General features: G+C 47.9%; 1 protein-coding gene across 2 annotated transcripts in view; it reads right to left on the reverse strand.

Moving 5' to 3' along the window:
• Positions 1–23,929, reverse strand: part of SMC1 (structural maintenance of chromosomes 1) — a 236,364-nt gene that overhangs the window by 23,780 nt on the left and 188,655 nt on the right. For both annotated transcript variants that reach the window (XM_069334324.1, XM_069334323.1), the window contains exon 15: positions 1,730–1,907. In XM_069334324.1, the coding sequence (XP_069190425.1) occupies positions 1,730–1,907 (178 nt within the window). The remainder of the gene's footprint in view (positions 1–1,729; positions 1,908–23,929) is intronic.

Raw genomic sequence — 23,929 nt, forward strand, 5'->3', positions numbered from 1 at the left:
CAGCTGCCTCGTATGGGCCAACAAGAGCATTTGGCCATCAACACATTCAGAACACCTCGAGTGAGAGCAGCCACACCCAGCCTGTCTCCCTCACTCCAACATCTTACTCGCCAACATTGCTCCTCCCACCATATTGTTATAGTTCTTATTACACATGTTCTATATACCTATCTACATGTTTTATTTACCAGAACTATGTAAGTAAGCCGGTATTGTGTCCAAACAGTACAGTGGCCACCATACACTGCATGAAAAATCACACAGCAGACGACGCTACGATTACGTCACCTCCCTCACCAAAATAGCTCCTCTCAACATTCTCCTGTTGCTGTTCTTACACTATATACACACACTATATATACCCATGTACATATGTGTTGCCCATAGCGAACCACTAAGCTAGTATGGTGAGCAAAACAAGAGTGGCAGCCACACACACAATGAGGCTTCCTCAATTCTCGCCCTCCCTCCCTCATCAAAATTCCTCCTTCCACAATACTACGCACAACGCTAATTATAACCACATTCCTGCTATTATCACAATCCTGGTCACTAATTCCTGTAAATGAATAATTGACCACACGTTTATTTTGAAAAGGAACCTAAGAAATCATTTGAAGATTCCTAGATGAACGAAATAATGCTGTGGTGCTGTGGCTAGCGCTGTGAACATCGTGAACAGCATTGAATCACTGATATTTGAACATTGTACCCAGTCATTATCACACTCAGGCTCTAATATAACACTATCATAGCTAAATAATACAAGTTATATATATATTTTGACATTATTAGGCGATGCTGTGGTCACATGCTGAACAGCAGTGCTGTGCGTTCATGCTGCGAGCGCCAGCCTTGGTTGCTCACACACTACTGAGGCTCCCACACCCGGGAATGTGGACCACGATTTTTTTTCAAGATGGCGTCTGTTTACAAGAGCCCTGAGGAAGCTGATGTGAACCCCATGTAGCCGCGGGAGTTTTGAATGGAACGTGAAAAATACAAATACCCGGAGGCGCGTTGCGCAAACCAGACGTGAGCCTGCAGGCGCGTTGCGCAGTTTAAGGGTTAAGGGTTAAACACGTGTGTATATCTACAGCAGAATTTATTATGCTAGCATTTGCAACCTAGGTTACTAGGATAATCTCCTGAGATATAAGGGAATACATGTAGAATTTAGAAGGAGATGCACTTCTTCAGTTATCAAAAGAATTACTAGGATCTGTTTAAGTTAACTGATTAAATTATCTCTGGCACCTTAACTATGATGTCATTAGTGTCAAATGAAGACAGTAGAATACAGTAAGCAAAATGAAGAACATGGCAACACACATGCACAGTTCTTGCCTAAATATTTGTTTTGTCATGATATGCCAACCCAACAAGTGGAAACAGAAGAAGAGACGACGACGTTTTCAGTCCATCCTGGACCATTATCAAGTCGATTATCAAGACAATCGACTTGATAATGGTCCAGGACGGACCGAAACATCGTCGTCTCTTCATCGTCTGGTGTGTGGTTTGATCATCACATCTTCAGCCATGTTATTGTGACTCGTAGTCTACATACAGAAAAAGAACTCTGTGGCACAGCAGGACCTTGGGGCTCATCCCATATGAAGTCTTTCTTTGAGTCCACAGTGCTGGGATACTCCTAGTGTCAATTATCCTCTAGCCTGAAGAGGGGCTGCACAAGTCACACTTAGTGCACTAAAATATATCTACTTACATCTGGACAAATTCCAACAAGAGCATCAGCATTTTGGTAAAACTCTTCTTTAAGTGAGATGACAATAGTCTGCAAGTGAGCCTTCATCTCCACAATATAGGATGCCACCTTGCCAATGTTGGTGTTGTCCAAGGCCGCATCAATCTCATCCAGAACGAAGAATGGAGCAGGCTGATAGCTGTCGTGAAGATAATCGTCATTCAATGCACAATAACATATACAGTATTAAGAGAACAATTTGTCTACCTCACTTAACCTTTAACTCCATCATACTAAACTGATGATGACTGTTTCCTCTCACATGGACTGGGAAGGATTTTTAAGGGAATTTGAGTTCACAAGCCTACCATATTACCTCACTACATCAACCTGTAACACCATAAATGTGTTTTGTAATTTATTTTACATACGAGTCAGTCATACAGGATATTTGAAGGCATCAGGTTGTCTGGCCTTAGCAATTAAAAAGTCACACATCTAGAGTGTTAATTGCAACAGGTCAGGTAGTGTGAAATGACCTTGCCTTCTGCTAAGCCAATAATTGCAGACGGTTGGCTGGGTGTGTCCTTCAGATAAGCCGCTGTGTAGGATTTTAGGGAGAGAGCTTGAGGCTATCTTACTGGTAGGCGGAGCTAGCTCCCAGATCTCCATAAATACCCATGGAACTGTACATTCAAAAACAGAAGGATTGACATTGAACAGGATAGCGAGAAAGATCTTTTGTCGCGAGGTCGCAGCAAGTCCAGGCTGTCAGGCCGGGTGGGGACTCTGTATGTCAACCGTGCACCCCCACCCCCATACCTCTTTATCAAACTTAGGCTCAAAGACATTGGTGAGTTGAACTTTAATGTTACCTGGTTGATACCTGGTTGATGGGGTTCTGGGAGTTCTTCTACTCCCCAAGCCCGGCCCGAGGCCAGGCTTGACTTGTGAGAGTTTGGTCCACCAGGCTGTTGCTTGGAGCGGCCCGCAGGCCCACATACCCACCACAGCCCGGTTGGTCCGGCACTCCTTGGAGGAATAAATCTAGTTTCCTCTTGAAAATGTCCACGGTTGTTCCGGCAATATTTCTTATGCTTGCTGGGAGGACGTTGAACAACCGCGGACCTCTGATGTTTATACAGTGTTCTCTGATTGTGCCTATGGCACCTCTGCTCTTCACTGGTTCTATTCTACATTTTCTTCCATATCGTTCACTCCAGTACATTGTTATTTTACTGTGTAGATTTGGTACTTGGCCCTCCAGTATCTTCCAGGTGTATATTATTTGATATCTCTCTCGTCTTCTTTCTAGTGAGTACATTTGGAGGGCTTTGAGACGATCCCAATAATTTAGGTGCTTTACTGCGCTTATGCGTGCCGTATATGTTCTCTGTATTCCCTCTATTTCAGCAATCTCTCCTGCTCTGAAGGGGGAAGTGAGTACTGAGCAGTACTCAAGACGGGACAACACAAGTGACTTGAAGAGTACAACCATTGTGATGGGATCCCTGGATCCCATGCGTTGAATGTGACATATGTGGTGTGTTTTCCAACTAATATGTTGTGTGATTTTCAGGGGCAGTCAGCCGTAGTGTCCTCAAATTCTCAGGTGGCGACTCGCCTTGTGTATTAATCTTGACATAGTGAACATCAAGTTTAATTTTTTTGTTTATTATTATTTTCTACCACAGACGTGGCCACACATTTACAATGCTAACCAGCATATATACATTTTCTTCTGTCCTCCATGGACAGGGTGAAAGATTTGTCAAACATACAGTTCAGAGATTTATTGAACCACAGAAGGTGATCGTAGTGCTTTTAAAATGTTAGGCTAAGCTACATACGTAAATACATAGATACACAGATTTATGAATTCATTAATGTGAATTTATAATGGTGAAATGTAATTCTGATCAGCTTTATACTTTATACACATACATACACACACACATACACATATACTGTATACACATACATACACATATATTTGTCTCTTTTACTCTGACAGGGTGAGATAGCTGACAAGAGAAACTAGTGTGCAATTAAGAACTTAACCACTGAAGGTGATTAAGATGCTTTTACAAGCTCAGGTTATATAGTTACATTACATGGTTAATCTAAGGTACAATCTAAGGTTAATCCAAGGTTAATCCAAGGTTAATCCATGGTTAATCCAAGGTACAATCTAAGGTATCATCAAGTGTTCCAGTACTCATATAGTAGTTACAGAGTTCAGCATACCTCAGCCCAGGAGGGCGAAAGTCAGACAATATGGGACATTCTACAATATAATGTTCAAATGAATGCATGTTTTCTCTTTCACAAAGTTGACACATTGTGTACTCGACATTTGGGTTTTGAGAAAGCTGCCAGATACGTCTATATCCCAGGCGTATTCTGGCAACTATGACATCACATTGCCGAGTTCTTGCTCTATTAGTCCCATATGTGAATGTCTCCTCACGATATCTATCATAATATTTAATACTGCAACTTTCAGGTCTTTGTGAATTTGTTAGGTGGGTGAGATCTTCATTAGATATTTGTTTAAGTATTCTCTTTGTCACTGCTACTGAAACACCCATATCAATTTCTGCTACTGGTTTTCTACAAGCTGTCTTTGCAAGCATATCAACAGTGTCATGCCTTGAGATGCCAACATGTGATGGTATCCATAGGAATTTAATTTCAAATTTGTTTTCTTTAGCAGCTAAAACATTCATTCGAATATCACTATTTTCTGGGTGTCACTACGATGTGCATTCAGTGCCAGAAGTGCACTCTGTGAGTCACAATATATAAGTCCACTGCCTTTGTCTTTTAAAAATTCAGTGGCAAGGTATATGCCTGCAAGTTTAATTGTTTGAATTATGATTATTATCATAAAAAATATATAACTGATTAACTTATTCTTGTAAACTGCCTTTTAAAGTAGGTCAAAATATCTCAAATATACAACTCCCTGGGGCTCACTCTGGGTATAGGGTTTGACACATGCTACCCTGGTGACCGCTCACCAATCCCCCCCCCCCACCTTCCCATGCCTCACACTGTCCCAAGACACCCCCCTTTTAATTGTAAACCTTACATCATGATTTTCTATGATACAGTGCAAGCTAGAGTGGAGAGCACTCTGGAGTTTGCTGGCTTAAGATTTTGACTTAAATATTCTTGGTTATACGAGTGCATGCTAATAGCCGAGACATCATAACACCTTTGATAATATTGTACAGACAAGTTACATTCCTTGTCTAGTATATGATTTACCAGAATGGATGGTGCTTTCATCTTTAACCAATTCAACTTTCATCTTTAACCAATTTTGCTTTCTACCTTCTACATCTACTTTCTACTCATCTACCTTTTCTACTACTCTACTATCTTCTACTTTCCATCATTGATCCTATTCTCTTCCTCCCTCTAACATTCTGTTTCCCTTGGCCATAATCCTCTACCTCCCTTCCACAACTCTAATGGCCCACACCCCCATGAAATCCTTGAGTTAACATCTTTTCTGTGGGGAGCCCCTACGGCTCCCTGGAGCTTATCGGGCTAATGTATGTTATATTAGACCGGGACATTAGTTAAGGAGTTCAGACCTACCAGGGCTCAGCGCCAGAACTGGCCCCTTCAGAGAGGTTTCAGGGAGCAATGGCCCTGGAAAACCCCCTTGAGGTTGGGGTTTTCCTTATCTGCCATCGACCGGGGTTAGGCACCCAGAAAAGTAGGCATAACAAAACAAACCCCACATGGTAAAAAACTGAAACAAAAAAACAAACAGAGAGGTAGAAACTCCCTACAATCCCAAGGAAACAAGCAAACCAGCAAAATCACACTTTACTGCCGCAACGATCGTCCGCGCAGCCCTCCCCGCCCCGAAAGGGGGAGGGAGAAGCCCCGGACCTCACCGCGTCGGCTGCCTAGCATCAGTTCGTAAGCTAATGTCAACCAGGATAGACGCTTCTCTGGCCTCAGTTTCCGAGGCGGTTTTTGCCCTGTGTCGCGTTCACTGCCATCTGTTGTGTTGTGCGGTGGCCAGGTGTTCCAGGCTTCCCATAGATGTTATCCCCCCGGGCCGTGGTAACCCCTCTCGGGGCTCGGTGGACCATTGAATGTGTCTTCCAGGTTCCAACCCGTCTTGTACGGGATCGTTGGTTGCTGTGCCCTTGTCTCCGGGTGATAGTCGCCACTTTTACCTCCAACATGCTGCCTGTTGTGTCACTGACACCTTGACCCGGAATCTTGCGAGATATTCTCTGCTAGTTCTCCAGTACTCTCCTGATGTTATTACTGTTCAGAGTACAGGCGGCATCCGTGTTGCAAGCTAGGTTAGGTTGCTGCAACACGCTAGGTTGGTTTCCCACTCGGATGCCCCTGGGCCGCCCCATTTTGGTTAGGTGCTGTTCGCCCCTTTCCCTCCCTGTTCCCGGCTCGGTACCATCTGCGGGTTTTGAGGTCGGGGAGGGGTTTAGTTGGGCCGAGACTCGGGCGGTTTCGGGAGCTGCGCCGTTCGGGTTGGAAACGGAGGTTTTCGAGCCTGTTCCTCCTGCCAAGGCTTCTGGGTCTTACCAGCGGCCCTTTCTTGCTGCCTTTCCCATGGACTCTTCCTTTTCTTTGAGGGCGAAGAGCTTGGAGGACGCTCTGCCCCGAGGCATCTGTTGTGGGTTCCCGGGGCTGTGGGGGATGCCTGCTAGCAGTTCTGGGGCGGTTTGCCCCTGCCTGGGTTTTCTGCTTCTGGGCGGAAAACTGTGCCAGTCCCTTGTAATTTTCTTTTCACGTGTATGTGTGTGTGTACACATGTACATGTGTACACTGTGTGTGTGTGTGTGCGCATGTTTATGTGCATACGCACGTGTGTGTAATACACCTTGTGTGTGCGTGTATTTATATGTGTGTGCGTGTATTTATATATGTATGTGTATATGTATATATGTGTGTATGTGTATATACATAATATATATATGTATATATGTGTATATGTGTATGTATACTTTCTCTTTCGGAAGAGGCTCTGTTCCCTTCTCTGTTGATGGGGCGCTGGGGGAGCAGCTTTCTCTGTTGACTCTCGCATGGTCCCGCAGTTAGTGGGCGCTTTTGGTTGTCTTCCGGCCTCTGGTGGCGGCAGCGGATGGCTTCTTCCCCTTTGGGGGGTTCTGGGCTGGCAGGGTGGGCTTCTTTCCCTACGCTTCATCGTGTCATCTTAGTGGGTGCGTTGGACGTGGTCGATCCACCCCATCCTTCTGGGGTTCCCGTCTGCTCTATGCAGACATGGGCCTGGCGAATCTGCAGTTCTTCTGGACTTCTTCAGTCTGCGCCCTGGATTCTATACCCTCATTGGAGGACTGTTGTCTCCTGTCCGGCTTCTGTTGGGGACGGGTGCCTGGATGGTGGCCCCTGGACCTCCAGGTCAACTCTTGGCACGTTCTTCTTCAGTTTTGCAGGAATGGCACAGTTGGTGGTGGGGCTTCAGGCTTGCCGCTTTTGTTGCCTCCCCTATTTTGTAATTGGCACTTGGTGTATTTACACATCTTTACCGGATCTTGGTGCCTTATCTGAGTCTGCTTGGGATTCGGTGTCTGACCTACCTCGACAACTGGCTGGTGTGGGCTCCCAGTCGGTCAGCTTGTCTGCTCGCCAGGGGTGTGGTTTTTTCCAGATCGCGAGGTTTGGTTTCCTGGTGGTCTGGAGGCCGTTCCATCTGTTTCCGTAATGGGTTCGAACCTGGCTGGGTCTTGTTTAGGGCTCTTGGGCTGCTCCTTGTCTTTCCCTCCAGAAGTGTTGCTGCAGCTGTGGTCCCGCCTTCGGCTGTTCATGAGGGGGTCCCGGGTTGCTCGGCGGTTTCTCGAGCAGTTGTGCGGGAGTTTGAACTCTGACGTGCTGGTCTGCTCGCAGGGTCTTGTTTGGCTTCGGCGTCTGTTTGGTTCCCTCGGAGATTCCCCTTCCGTCTTTCTTGAAATCATTTGGTTCCTTCTTCCGGGGATCTTGTGTTGGTGCTGCGTCACCAGCTTCCTCTTTGGGGTTTTCGGGGTTCCGTGCCTTGGCACCTCCCTGAGCCTTTGCTCGATGTGTTCACAGACGGGTCATCTCTTGTCTGGGGCTTTGTGACCACTGCTCACCAGGTCAGCCGGGGATGGTGGGGTCTGTCCGTCTGTCAGACTCACAGCACGGTTCAAGAGTTCTTGGGTGTCTGGTTTGCACTTCAGAGGGTTCGGGTCACTCGGTGCTCTACCACTCGGCTCCATTCGGACTGTTCACTGGCGGTTCTTTGCCGGAACCACAAGGTTTCTCTTAGGTGTTTGACCTTTGGGGTTGGTCCCTTAGAGTGGCTCGTTGCTGGATTCTCAGGGTTTGGCTAACCGTGAGGTTCATGTCCGGGGTGTGTCCTACGCCCTGGCAGACAGCTGTCTCGGTTCATTCATCTATTCGTGGTTTGGCCAGTCGTCGCCGACTCGTTTCGTTGGCTCTGCCGGACACATGGACTCCTGGCCATGAACGTCTTCGAGTCGGCGTGGTCTAGGCGTCGCACATTCTATGTGGCGCCCTTACCCGCCTGCGAGGCGTTCACGGTGGATGCCTTTCAGCAGGACTGGTCGAGGTGGTGGTACCTGTTCCTCTTCTCCCGGTTCAGCTGTTGCTTCGGGTTCTGGCTCGGTTGGAGCCCATTCCCACGAGAGTAGTCCTTATGGTCCCTTGGTGGCCGGCCCAGCTTTATTTTCAGACGCTGCTTGATAGGTGTCTGAACCCGGGGTGTTTTCCCGCGGCTCCGCCTCTTTCGGCGGGTCGGACCAGTCCTGTACGTGACTGGTTTGCCCTCCTCCTCGGCTCTTCGCATCTGGTATTTTGATGCGGGTATCACCATCTCTGTGGTGATCAGGTGGCTTTGTTGATGGTGTCCCACCTGCAAGCTTCGTCTCGGCAACAGTATGACGTTCCTGGTGTTTCTATGCACCTTTTTCTTGCTCTTCGTAGGTTGTCTTCTCTTTCGCATATTGTTGTCTTGTCCTTTCTTGGGTTTTCTGGACTACAGTTATTTGATGTTTCTTACTGTCGCCTCATTTTGTGCGCCACAGGCAGAGCCACTCCGGCTTGCGTTCGGGGTGGACGTCACATCTGCCCCGTTCCGTACGCTTTCTCGTGTTTTGTTTCACCTCCGGCCTGCTCATGCGTCGCCTGAGCCGTCCTGATCCTTGATTAGGGTGCCTTCTTATCTTCTCCTCAGTTTGTCCTTCGGTTCAGGTTTCTGCTCTTTGGTACTGGTGGTAGGTTTGTACGTTTGCAGCCTTTCTCCATCCTTCTGGAGATGGTCAAGACGGCTGCTTTCCGGAGGGGTCCTTGGGTTATTGATGCTTGATTGGTTCGGCCGGGGGTGCATCCTGTGTTGTCCGGATGCACTTTTTTGCCGTTACCTGCGTACCATGTCTGGGGATGCGCTTTGGGTTGATCCGGTTCCTTTCATTCCCTGTTTCAGGGCTCGGGTCTGCCAGGTCGTCCATAAAGTTTTTAAGTCTTCCAGCCTGCGGTCTGTCCTTACGCCCGTGCTGTTCGGACGTTTGCAGCTTTCGCTGCTGTATTAGTGACATCTAGGGCTCATTTTGGGCGCAGGGATTTGAGGGTCGCACAGGTTCTTGGCCGCCCATTCTTTATGCGTGTGTCTGCTCCTGTGCGTTCTTGTTGCCTTGAGTTGCAGGTTGCAGCCTGTTGTCTCGACTTCGCGTTGTGGAGTTTGTGGTGCCCACCTCCCGGGTCAGCCCTTTCTTTTCCTTCTCTTTGGGTATGAAGCTCCAGGGAGCTGTAGGGGCTCCCCACAGAAAACCAGCGTTGAATGTAATGAAACACCATTTTCTGGGCGAGCCCTAGAGGTTCCCTGGCAACCCTCCCTCCCACTGGTCGGCGTTTTTTTCGCGTTGGTTGAAGCTTAGCTTCCGAACTCATGCTAGGCAGCCGGGGCGGTGAGGTCCTGGGAAGGGAAGGGCTGCGCGGACAATCAGCGCGGTAGTAAAGTGTGATGTTTGCTTGTTTGCTTGTTTCCTTGGGATTGTAGGGAGTTTCTACCTCTCTGTTCTTTTTTTATTTTAGTTTTTTACCATGTGGGGTTTGTTTTGTTATGCCTACCTTTCTGGGTGCCTAACCCCGGTCGATGGCAGATAAGGAAAACCCCAACCACAAGGAGGTTTTCCAGGGCCATTGCTTCCTGAAACCTCTCTGAAGGGGCCAGGTTCTGGCACTGGTCCCTGGTAGGTCTGAACTCCTTAGCTAATGTCCCAGTCTAATATAACATACATCAGCTCTATAAGCTCCAGGGAGCTGTAGGGGCTCACCCAGAAAATGGCGTTTCATTACATTCAACGCTGTTTTTTTCAATCATTTTCCGATATGTAACAAACCCACAAATAGCAAAGATGTTACATCTCGCCCTCTCCATTGACATGTACATACTGATACCTACCTTGTTGATACCTTGTAATGATTTTGGAGCTCACCGTCCACGTGGCCCGATTCTCGACCAGGCCTTCTGGTTGCTGGACTGGTCAACCAGGCTGTTGGACGCGGCTGCTCGTAGCCTGACATACAAATCACAGCCTGGTTGATCAGGTATCCTTTTGTAGTGTTTATTCAAATTCAATTTTTTTATTCAGGTAAAAGTACATACATAGATGATGAGTTACAAACATAATGTTGGATTTATAGATAGAGCAAGTACATACAATACCTAAAGCCGCTAATACACATAGCGTTTCGGGCAAATTGTGTTTAATAGCGTTTATCAAGTTCTCTCTTGAACACGGCGAGGAGTCGGCCAGTTATGTCCCTTATGTGTAGTGGAAGTGTTGAACAGTCTAGGGCCTCTGATGTTGGAAGAGTTCTTTATCAAGAGTACCTAGTGCATCTCTGCTTTTCAACTGGGATATTCTGCACAGCCTGCTATGACTTCTGGTCTCATGTGGTGTTATTTTAGTGTGCAGGTTTGGGACCAGCCACTCTGATATTTTCTATATGTAAATAATTATGTATCTCTCCCGCCTGCACTCAAGAGAATACAGATTTGGGCATTTTAGATATTCCCAACAGTTTATATGTTTTACTGAGTGGATTCTAGCAATAAAGGATCTCTGCACGCTTTCCAAGTCAGCAATTTCTCCAGCCTTGAAAGGGGCTATCATTTTGCCCCAGTATTAGAGAGCAGTAAAACCTTGAAAAGTATCATCATTGGTATAGCATCTCTAGATTGAAAGGTTCTTGTTATCCAACCTGTCAATTTTCTTGCATTTGGGACAGCTACTTTATTGTTTTCTTTAAAGGTAAGGTCTTCCAACATGAGTACACCCAAATCCCTTACATTGCTTTTTTGCTCAATGGTATGATTTGACTGTTTTGAACATGGTTTCTGTTTTTATATTTTCATTTTTTCTGTAGCGCAGGAGCTGGAACTTATCTTCATGTTAACAATTGCAGCTCTTGTCATTTGATACATGTACATGGACTGTACCTGAATGGGGTTCTGGGAGTTCTACTCCCCAAGCCGGCACGAGGCCAGGCTCGACTTGAGAGAGCTTGGTCTAAAAGGCGGTTGCTTAGAGCAGCTCGCAGGCCCACATATCCACAACAGTCCAGTTGGCCCGGCACTTCTTAAAGAAAACTATCTAGTTTTTTCTTGAAGATGTCCACGTTTGTTCCGACAATATTTCTAGTACTCGCTGGGAGGATGTTGAAACGTGGACCTCTGATGTTTATACAGTGTTCCCTGATCTTCACTGGTTCTATTCTCCATTTTCTTCACTATCGTTCCCTCCAGAATGTTGATATTTTACTGTGTAGATTTGGGACCTGGCTCTCCAGAATTATCTGCTTATATATTATTTGTTATCTCTCTCATCTCCTTTCTAGTGAGTACATTTGGAGACCTTAGTTCAGACTTCTGCTAGGAATTTTAAAAAGAGGAAATTCAAGCGACTTTAACCCTTAAACTGCGCAACGCGCCTGCAGGCTCACGTCTGGTTTGCGCAACGCGCCTCCGGGTATTTGTATTTTTCACGTTCCATTCAAAACTCCCGCGGCTACATGGGGTTCACATCAGCTTCCTCAGGGCTCTTGTAAACAGACGCCATCTTTAAAAAAAATCGTGGTCCACATTCCCGGGTGTGGAGCCTCAGTAGTGTGTGAGCAACCAAGGCTGGCGCTCGCAGCATGAGCGCACAGCACTGCTGTTCAGCATGTGACCACAGCATTGCCTAATAATGTCAAAATATATATATATAACTTGTATTATTTAGCTATGATAGTGTTAGAGCCTGAGTGTGATAATGACTGGGTACAATGTTCAAATGTCAGTGATTCAATGCTGTTCACGATGTTCACAGCGCTAGCCACAGCACCACAGCATTATTTCGTTCATCTAGGAATCTTCAAATGATTTCTTACGTTCCTTTTCAAAATAAACGTGTGGTCAATTATTCATTTACAGGAATTAGTTACCAGGATTGTGATAATAGCAGGAATGTGGTTATAATTAGCGTTGTGCGTAGTATTGTGAAAGGAGGAATTTTGATGAGGGAGGGAGGGCGAGAATTGAGGTAGCCTCATTGTGTGTGTGGCTGCCACTCTTGTTATGCTCACCATACTAGCTTAGTGGTTCGCTATGGGCAACACATATGTACATGGGTATATATAGTGTGTGTATATAGTGAAAGAACAGCAACAGGAGAATGTTGAGAGGAGCTACTTTGGTGAGGGAGGTGACGTAATCGTAGCGTCGTCTGCTGTGTGATTTTTCATGCAGTGTATGGTGGCCACTGTACTGTTTGGACACAATACCGGCTTAGTTACATAGTTCTGGTAAATAAAACATGTAGATAGGTATATAGAACATGTGTAATAAGAACTATAACAATATGGTGGGAGGAGCAATGTTGGCGAGTAAGATGTTGGAGTGAGGGAGACAGGCTGGGTGTGGCTGCTCTCACTCGAGGTGTTCTGAATGTGTTCATGGCCAAATGCTCCTGTTGGCCCATACGAGGCAGCTGCTATTGGCCCATACGAGGCAGCTGCTATTGGCCCATACGAGGCAGCTGCTATTGGCCCATACGAGGCAGCTGCTATTGGCCCATACGAGGCAGCTGCTATTGGCCCATACGAGGCAGCTGCTATTGGTCCATACGAGGCAGCTGCTATTGGTCCATACGAGGCAGCTGCTATTGGCCCATACGAGGCAGCTGCTATTGGCCCATAGCAATAGGTGGCTGCTCTTACTCGAGGTGTTCTGAATGTGTTCATGGCCAAATGCTCCTGTTGGCCCATACGAGGCAGCTGCTATTGGCCCATACGAGGCAGCTGCTATTGGCCCATACGAGGCAGCTGCTATTGGCCCATACGAGGCAGCTGCTGTTGGCCCATACGAGGCAGCTGCTGTTGGCCCATACGAGGCAGCTGCTGTTGGCCCATACGAGGCAGCTGCTGTTGGCCCATACGAGGCAGCTGCTGTTGGCCCATACGAGGCAGCTGCTGTTGGCCCATACGAGGCAGCTGCTATAGGCCCATACGGGGTAGCTGCTATTGGCCCATACGGGGTAGCTGCTATTGGACCATATGGGGCAGCTGCTATTGGCCCATGCGAGGCAGCTGATATTGGCCCATGCGAGGCAGCTGATATTGGCCCATGCGAGGCAGCTGATATTGGCCCATACGAGGCAGCTGCTATTGGCCCATATGAGGCAGCTGATATTGGCCCATACGAGGTAGCTGCTATTGGCCCATGCGAGGCAGCTGATATTGGCCCATACAAGGCAGCTGCTATTGGCCCATACGTGGCAGCTGATATTGGCCCATACGAAGCAGCTGCTACGCGGTGTTCTGAATGTGTTGATAGTGAATGTATATAGTGTGTGACAGTGTATAGTGTGTAAATAGATTGTATATATACACAAATTAGCGTGATACATAGTAAATATGTGCTGCATATGTGTACACAAGTTTCATGCACGTAACACAGTGTCTACGGACAGTACGGATGTTGTACTGTGATATTATAGTGTACGTGTTCATTATACATTGGATTGGCACATAAAAACAATGAAAATGTGTTTGGAAAGGTGCGCAAAAAATGAACGAAAATATATTCGCGGCAACTCGCGCGCCCCGCCCTGAGTGCCCCACCGCCCCCGAGAGCTTACGGCACGGGCGCACGGGGAATGATGACGTCACGCCCCAACTTCCGGACCCCATAGCAGCCAAAGTAAGTACAATTTCGACTTTTTTTTTACATACCCATACTGAGGGAAGGGGTTTTGACACTTTAAAAAGAAAAAATAATTTTTTCCAGAGAATTTATTTCCTGCGCACTACGGGGGTGTCACATTTGGAGGCAACGCAGTTAAGGGGTTAGACATAGCTTTGTACCTTGTCACACTTCTGGGAGGAGCCAGATGAAAACGAGTCAAGTTATGAGTCCACCAGACCCCTCATACACCAGCTCCACCAGACCCCTCATACACCAGCACCACCAGACCCCTCATACACCAGCTCCACCAGACCTCTCATACACCAGCTCCACCAGACCCCTCATACACCAGCTCCACCAGACCCCTCATACACCAGCTCCACCAGACCTCTCATACACCAGCTCCACCAGACCCCTCATACACCAGCACCACCAGACCCCTCATACACCAGCTTCACCAGACCCCTCATACACCAGCTCCACCAGACCTCTCATACACCAGCTCCACCAGACCCCTCATACACCAGCTCCACCAGACCCCTCATACACCAGCTCCACCAGACCCCTCATACACCAGCTCCACCAGACCCCTCATACACCAGCTCCACCAGACCTCTCATACACCAGCTCCACCAGACCCCTCATACACCAGCTCCACCAGACCCCTCATACACCAGCTCCACCAGACCTCTCATACACCAGCTCCACCAGACCCCTCATACACCAGCTCCACCAGACCCCTCATACACCAGCTCCACCAGACCTCTCATACACCAGCTCCACCAGACCCCTCATACACCAGCTAAACCAGACCCCTCATACACCAGCTTCACCAGACCCCTCATACACCAGCTCCACCAGACCTCTCATACACCAGCTCCACCAGACCCCTCATACACCAGCTCCACCAGACCCCTCATACACCAGCTCCACCAGACCTCTCATACACCATCTCCACCAGACCCCTCATACACCATCTCCACCAGACCCCTCATACACCATCTCCACCAGACCCCTCATACACCAGCTCCACCAGACCCCTCATACACCAGCTCCACCAGACCCCTCATACACCAGCTCCACCAGACCCCTCATACACCAGCTCCACCAGACGCCTCATACACCAGCTCCACCAGACCCCTCATACACCAGCTCCACCAGACCTCTCATACACCAGCTCCACCAGACCCCTCATACACCAGATCCACCAGACCCCTCATACACCAGTTCCACCAGACCCCTCATACACCAGCTACACCAGACCCCTCATACACCAGCTCCACCAGACCCCTCATACACCAGCTCCACCAGACCCCTCATACACCAGCTCCACCAGACCCCTCATACACCAGCTCCACCAGACCACTCATACACCAGCTCCACCAGACCCCTCATACACCAGCTACACCAGACCCCTCATACACCAGCTCCACCAGACCACTCATACACCAGCTCCACCAGACCCCTCATACACCAGCTCCACCAGACCCCTCATACATCAGCTCCACCAGACCCCTCATACACCAGCTACACCAGACCCCTCATACACCAGCTCCACCAGACCACTCATACACCAGCTCCACCAGACCCCTCATACACCAGCTCCACCAGACCCCTCATACACCAGCTCCACCAGACCCCTCATACACCAGCTCCACCAGACCCCTCATACACCAGCTACACCAGACGCCTCATACACCAGTTCCACCAGACCACTCATACACCAGCTCCACCAGACCCCTCATACACCAGCTCCACCAGACCCCTCATACACCAGCTCCACCAGACCCCTCATACACCAGCTCCACCAGACGCCTCATACACCAGCTCCACCAGACCCCTCATACACCAGCTCCACCAGACCCCTCATACACCAGCTCCACCAGACCCCTCATACACCAGCTCCACCAGACCCCTCATACACCAGCTCCACCAGACCCATCATACACCAGCTCCACCAGACCACTCATACACCAGCTCCACCAGACCCCTCATACACCAGTTCCACCAGACCACTCATACACCAGCTCCACCAGACCCCTCATACACCAGCTCCACCAGACCCCTCATACACTTCACTCATCCCATCACTTGGGCTGGACGGTAGAGCGACGGGCTAGCTTCTTGCAAGCCGGCGTTCGATTCCCCGACCGTGCAAAAGTGGTTGGGCACCATTTCTATTAAGTTGGTGCAAAACACAGTTGATCGGAGTAAGTCCCTGATCATTTTTGGCTGCAAAGAAAAGGCGATAACATCTAGGTCAGAAAGAGCTGTAGAAGAAGCTAAAGTAGTAGATAAAATTGTTGGCCTCGTGGAAGGTCTTACAAACAGAGAGAATGTGTGCGACTACAGGAGAATAGGCAGGTACGTAAAAGGGAAAGATCGACCTTTGAGGATCACCCTAAACGGTGCCAAACAGATGGAAGAAGTACTAAGGAATGCTAGAAAATTGCAAAGGGATGAGGATGGGAAAGGGTGGTCGTTAAGAGGAGATCTTTCAAAAGAAGACAGAGAGAAGCTGAAACTGAACCTCGCCGAGGCAAAACATTTAAATGAGAGCAGGAATGAAGAAGAAATAAATTCTTTTTTCTACAAAGTGATAGGGGTAGGCAAACCAGTAAAGTGGTACATAAAGGCAAACCAACAAAATCAATAGAGAGAGGGGGAGTGAAGAATAAGGAGAGGGGGAACAAGTTCCTGAAGATTGCATACACCAACATAGATGGAGTGAGATCGAAGATACTGGAGTTAAGTGATGTAATACAGCTGCAGACACCAGACATTGTTGCACTCACGGAGACAAAACTTGAAGATGTAATTTTAAATGAGGTCATATTCCCAAGGGGCTACTCAATTTGGAGACGGGACAGAAAAATTAGGAAAGGCGGTGGCGTTGCTGTGCTGGTAAAGAACACCTAAAGGTGAAGGAAATAATGATTGCCAATCCACAAGAAGTTGACATAATAGCACTAGAGATCTGCTATGAGGATGATAAACTAATGATGATAAATGCATATAGTCCACCGCCAAGCAGCACATGGTCAAAGGAGGAGCTAGATAGTAAACGTGAAGGTCTTATAACAATAATGAGAGAGATTATAGCGGGAGCGGATAACGATAGATCACGACTGTTGATAGTTGGTGACTTCAACTTGAAATCCATAGACTGGGAAGCATATGAAGCTAAAACAGAAGATTTTTGGACCTGTAAATTTGTAGACCTCATCCTGGAAACATTCTTGTATCAACATGTTAAACAAGCTACGAGGATGAGGGAAGGGGACGTTCCCTCCATGCTAGATTTGATATTTACCAGGAAGGAGGAAGAGATATTTGACATTCAGTACCTTCCTCCCTTGGGTAAAAGTGACCATGTCTTTTTGGGAATAAAGTATGCAATGCGTTATAAGCTGGAAGAAAATAAGGAGGTTGAAGCAGTTGAAAAACCAGACTTCAGGAGAGGACATTATGGTGACCTTAGAAATTTTTTTAGTGAGTATAATTGGACAGACTTGATGCTAGGCAAGGAAGTGAATGAGATGTATGGCAAGTTTTGTGAAATATATGATAAAGGCACAAAAAAATTTATACCAAAACAGAGATGCAGAACTAGGAAACAGGATTGGTTCAATAGAAATTGCGAGAGGGCTAGAGACCGAAAGACACAAAAATGGAATCAATACAGGAAGAGGCCGAACCCCCAAACATACCAGCGATACAAAGATGCGAGAAACAACTACACGGCAGTGAGGAGAGAGGCAGAAAGAAATTTTGAAAAAGGGATTGCGGACAAATGTAAAACAGAACCAGGTCTATTCTATAAATTCATAAACAACAAATTGCAGGTAAAAGATAATATTCAGAGGTTGAAAATGGGAAATAGATTCACGGAAGATGAAAAGGAAATGTGTGAAACACTAAACGAAAAGTTCCAAAGTGTGTTTGTACAAAATGAAATCTTTAGGGAACCAGATACAATAAGAATTCCAGAGAACAACATAGAACACATAGAGGTGTCTAGAGACGAAGTGGAAAAAATGCTCAAGGAGCTCGGTAAGAACAAAGCAGCTGGCCCAGATGGCGTTTCACCATGGGTTCTGAGAGAATGTGCATCTGAGCTCAGCATTCCACTTCACCTGATCTTTCAGGTATCCCTGTGTACAGGAATCGTAGCAGACGGGTGGAAACAGGCTAACATAGTTCCAATCTACAAAAGTGGCAGCAGGGAAGAACCCCTCAATTATAGACCTGTATCATTGACAAGTGTAATAGTGAAAGTATTGGAAAAACTAATCAAAACTAAATGGGTAGAACACCTAGAGAGAAATGATATAATATCAGACAGACAGTATGGTTTTCGATCTGGAAGATCCTGTGTATCGAATTTACTCAGTTTCTATGATCGAGCCACAGAGATATTACAGGAAAGAGATGGTTGGGTTGACTGCATCTATCTGGACCTAAAAAAGGCTTTCGACAGAGTTCCACATAAGAGGTTGTTCTGGAAACTGGAAAATATTGGAGGGGTGACAGGTAAGCTTCTATCATGGATGAAAAATTTTCTGACTGATAGAAAAATGAGGGCAGTAATCAGAGGCAATGTATCGGAATGGAGAAATGTCACAAGTGGAGTACCACAGGGTTCAGTTCTTGCACCAGTGATGTTTATTGTGTACATAAATGATCTACCAGTTGGTATACAGAATTATATGAACATGTTTGCTGATGATGCTAAGATAATAGGAAGGATAAGGAATTTAGATGACTGTCATGCCCTTCAAGAAGACCTGGACAAAATAAGTATATGGAGCACCACTTGGCAAATGGAATTTAATGTTAATAAATGTCATGTTATGGAATGTGGAATAGGAGAACATAGACCCCACACAACCTATATATTATGTGAGAAATCTTTAAAGAATTCTGATAAAGAAAGAGATCTAGGAGTGGTTCTAGATAGAAAACTATCACCTGAGGACCACATAAAGAATATTGTGCAAGGAGCCTATGCTATGCTTTCTAACTTCAGAATTGCATTTAAATACATGGATGGCGATATTCTAAAGAAATTGTTCATGACTTTTGTTAGGCCAAAGCTAGAATATGCAGCTGTTGTGTGGTGCCCATATCTTAAGAAGCACATCAACAAACTGGAAAAGGTGCAAAGACATGCTACTAAGTGGCTCCCAGAACTGAAGGGCAAGAGCTACGAGGAGAGGTTAGAAGCATTAAATATGCCAAAACTAGAAGAAAGAAGAAAAAGAGGTGATATGATCACTACATACAAAATAGTAACAGGAATTGATAAAATCGACAGGGAAGACTTCCTGAGACCTGGAATTTCAAGAACAAGAGGTCATAGATTTAAACTAGCTAAACACAGATGCCGAAGAAATATAAGAAAATTCACCTTCGCAAATAGAGTGGTAGACGGTTGGAACAAGTTAAGTGAGAAGGTGGTGGAGGCCAAGACCGTCAGTAGTTTCAAAGCGTTATATGACAAAGAGTGCTGGGAAGACGGGACACCACGAGCGTAGCTCTCATCCTGTAACTACACTTAGGTAATTACACTTAGGTAATTACACCAGCTCCACCAGACCCCTCATACACCAGCTCCACCAGACCCCTCATACACCAGCTCCACCAGACCCCTCATACACCAGCTCCACCAGACCCCTCATACACCAGCTCCACCAGACCCCTCATACACCAGCTCCACCAGACCACTCATACACCAGCTACACCAGACCCCTCATACACCAGTTCCACCAGACCACTCATACACCAGCTCCACCAGACCCCTCATACACCAGCTCCACCAGACCCCTCATACACCAGCTCCACCAGACCCCTCATACACCAGCTCCACCAGACCCCTCATACACCAGCTCCACCAGACCCCTCATACACCAGCTCCACCAGACCCCTCATACACCAGCTCCACCAGACCCCTCATACATCAGCTCCACCAGACCCCTCATACACCAGCTCCACCTGACCCCTCATACACCAGCTCCACCAGACCCCTCATACACCAGCTCCACCAGACCCCTCATACACCAGACCTTTCATACACCAGCTTCACCAGACCTCTCATACACCAGCTCCACCAGACCCCTCCCCCTCATACACCAGCTCTACCAGACCCCTCATACACGAGACCTTTCATACACCAGCTCCACCAGACCCCTCATACACCAGACCTTTCATACACCAGCTCCACCAGACCCCTCATACACCAGCTCCACCAGACCCCTCATACACCAGCACCACCAGACCCCTCATACACCAGCTCCACCAGACCCCTCATACACCAGCTCCACCAGACCCCTCATACACCAGCTCCACCAGACCCCTCATACACCAGCTCCACCAGACCCCTCATACACCAGCACCACCAGACCCCTCATACACCAGCTCCACCAGACCCCTCATACACCAGCTCCACCAGACCCCTCATACACCAGCTCCACCAGACCCCTCATACACCAGCTCCACCAGACCCCTCATACACCAGCTCCACCAGACCCCTACCCCTCATACACCAGCTCTACCAGACCCCTCATACACCAGACCTTTCATACACCAGCTCCACCAGACCCCTCATACACCAGACCTTTCATACACCAGCTCCACCAGACCCCTCATACACTAGCTCCACCAGACCCCTCATACACCAGCTCCACCAGACCCCTCATACACCAGCACCACCAGACCCCTCATACACCAGCTCCACCAGACCCCTCATACACCAGCTAAACCAGACTCCTCATACACCAGCTCCTCGAGACCCCTCATACACCAGCTAAACCAGACACCTCATACACCAGCTCCACGAGACTTTGTACGAATAATCACGTCTGTTTAGGCATTTCCGTGATTCCTTCTTCTACAGCACCGCGTGCATTCTTTTTTTTAGCTCATCGTCTTTCAGGTTGTCCACAATGTCATCAAGGCTATCCAACCTGTGGTCTATCCCGAGGCCCATCGAAAACGATGGGCCTCGGGATAGATCCCAAAGATACGAAAACACGCCAGCAAAAGTGGGAAGCAAGCAGACTGGATGGGTGAAAAACTCTGCCCAGAAGCAGAAAACCCCGCCAGGGTCAATCAGCCCGGAACTGCTAGCAGGCATCCCCCACAGCCCTTTGAACCTGCAACAGAGGCCCCGGGGCACAGCCGTCCTCCAAGCCCTCCGCCCTTAAAGAAAAGGAAGAGTCCATAGGAAAGGCAGCAAGAAAGGGTCGCTGGTAAGATCCAGAAGCCTTGGCAGGAGGAACAGGCTCGACAACCTCCGTCCCCAACCCGAACGGGGGTGCCCTGAAACCGCCCGAGTCTTGGCCCTAACTAAAGCCTGCCCCGAGCCCGAAACCCGCAGACGGTCAGGAGCCAGGAAAGGGGCGAACAGCACCTGACCAAAACGGGCGGCCCCAGGGCATCCGAGTGGGAAACCACCCTAGCGTGTTGCAGCAACCTAACCTAGCTTGCAACATGGATGCCGCCTGTACTCTGAACAGTAATAACACCAGGAGACTACTGGAGAACAAGCAGAAAATATCTCTCGTAAGACTCCAGGTCAAGGTGTCAGTGACCCAACAGGCAGCATGACGGAGGTAAAAGTGGCGACTGTCACCCGGAGACAAGGGCACAGCAACCAACGAAACCGTACAAGACGGGTTGGAACCCAGAAGACACATTCAATGGTCCACCGTGCCCCGAGAGGGGTTTCCAGGGCCCGTAGGGGTAACAACTACGGGAAGCCCAGGCAAGGTGTTGCTAACCGCTTAAGAAACCCAAAAATAACAAGGGGACAGAGGACAACACTGAAAACCTCTGCGACGTGTACAATCATGGGGGCCTAGCAGAGGGTCACCAAACACTATCAGTGGAACTATAGCCACACTAGGAAGATCCCCCACCAGGTAAATGAAAATGAAAACAAAAGAAAAACCCCGCAAAAGTACACCGTCTCCATAGGCAACAGGAACTGTTCGCCGCTTAGGTGGCAGGTCGCGCAACACCTTGACGCCCTAACCAGCACAATACCAGTCCCTACCCAGGGCCAAACAAGGGCCCCAAGCCCCAGCTGGCCCCAAGGGCGAGGCAAATACTGAGCAGCAAGAACCTCTATGGGAATGGTTCCCAAATGCCCCAGGGAAGATAACCCTGTCACGCAGGGGCAGTACTCACAGGGCGCTTAGGGAAGGAAGCCCCTAAGCGCATGCAGCCCTGGTACTGATGAGGAACACCTGGCCACCGCACAACACAACACACGGCAGTGAACGCCACACAAGGCAAACACTGCCTAGGAAACTGAGGCCAGAGAAGCATCTATCCCGGTTGACATTAGCTTACGAACTGATGCTAGGCAGCCGGCGCGGTGAGGTCCGGGGCTCCCCCCTCCCCCTCTCGGGATTGGGAGGGCTGCACGGACGATCAGCGTGGCAGTAAAGTGTGATGTTAGCTTGTTTCCTTGGGATTGTAGGGAGTTTCTACCTCTCTGTTCGGTTTTTTGTTTTAGTGTTTTACCATGTGGGGTTTGTTTTGTTATGCCTACCTTTCTGGGTGCCTAACCCCGGTCGATGACAGATAAGGAAAACCCCAACCACAAGGGGGTTTTCCAGGACCATTGCTCCCTGAAACCTCTCTGAAGGCGCCAGGTTCTGGCGCTGGTCCCTGATAGGTCTGAACTCCTTAGCTAATGTCCCGGTCTAATATAAAATACATTAGCCCTATAAGCTCCAGATAGCCATAGGGGCTCCCCACAGAAATGACAGGTTGGATAACAGAAACCTTTTACACTAGAGATGCTATACTGGTGATGATACTTTTCAATACACTAGTGCTTTCTAAAGTAGAGTACTGATACACAATGACAGCCCCTACCAAAGCTGGAGAAATTGCTGACCTGGAGAGCGTGCAGAGATCCTTTACTGCTAGAATCCACTCAGTAAAACATCTAAACTACTGGGACCGACTTAAGAGCCTAAATCTGTACTCCCTTGAGCGCAGGCGGGAGAGATGCACAATAATTTATACATGGAAAATATTAAGGGGCTGGTCCAAAAAATGCACACAGAAATAACATCACATGAGACCAGGAGGCATGGCAGGATGTGCAGAATACCCCCATTGAAAAGCAGAGATGCAACAGGTACTCTGAGAGAGAACTCTAATCAACATCAGACGCCCGAGACTGTTCAACATGCTTCCACTACACATAAGAGGCATAAATGGCCGACCCCTCACAGTGTTCAAGAGAGAACTGGATAAGCACCTCCAAAGGATACCTGATCAAGCAGGCTGTGATTCATACGTCAGGTTGTGAGCAGCCGTGTCAGCCTGGTTGACCAGTCCAGCAGCGAGGAGGCCTGGTCGATGACCGGAACGCAGGGACGCTAAGCCCCGGAAACACTTCAAGGTAACTCTGCTTTACTCCTCCCGGGGATGGGGGGAGGGTTGCACAGACAGCGGCACGGCAATGGGATGACGTCATGCTCGTTTGCTAATTTTCGTTTTGGGAGGTCTGTCAACTCTTTCGATTTTCAGTAGCAATATATTCACCAGAATAGGGGTTCGTTTTGGGGCGTCTATCTTTATGGGTGTCAGACCCAGTTGATGCCAGACACAGAATGCTCCCAACCACACGGGGGTTTCTATAGGCCATTGATTCTCGTGCCTCTCTGAGAGGACCAGGTTCTGGCTCGTGGTCGTCGGTAGGCACGAACTCCATGCACTGGATAGCTCCGGGAAGCCTCCAGGTCTCACCCAGAAAATGGTGTTTCATTACATTCAATGCAGGGTTATTTTGGTACTGTTTGAAGATTTATTTGGAAGTTTAATGGTTTTGGAGTCTTTTGACAGCAGCAGTTGTTTGTAATGTTTTGCTGACTTATTGGATGCTTTTCTGATGAAATTGCGGAATGTCATTTTTTTTCTCATGAGGCTTTTTGTGCCTCATGAGAAGGGGGCCAGTGTAGGCTGTGATCCCCAGAAGGCCA

Source organism: Procambarus clarkii, chromosome 31, assembly GCF_040958095.1.
Source record: "Procambarus clarkii isolate CNS0578487 chromosome 31, FALCON_Pclarkii_2.0, whole genome shotgun sequence".
Classification (NCBI taxonomy): domain Eukaryota; kingdom Metazoa; phylum Arthropoda; class Malacostraca; order Decapoda; family Cambaridae; genus Procambarus; species Procambarus clarkii.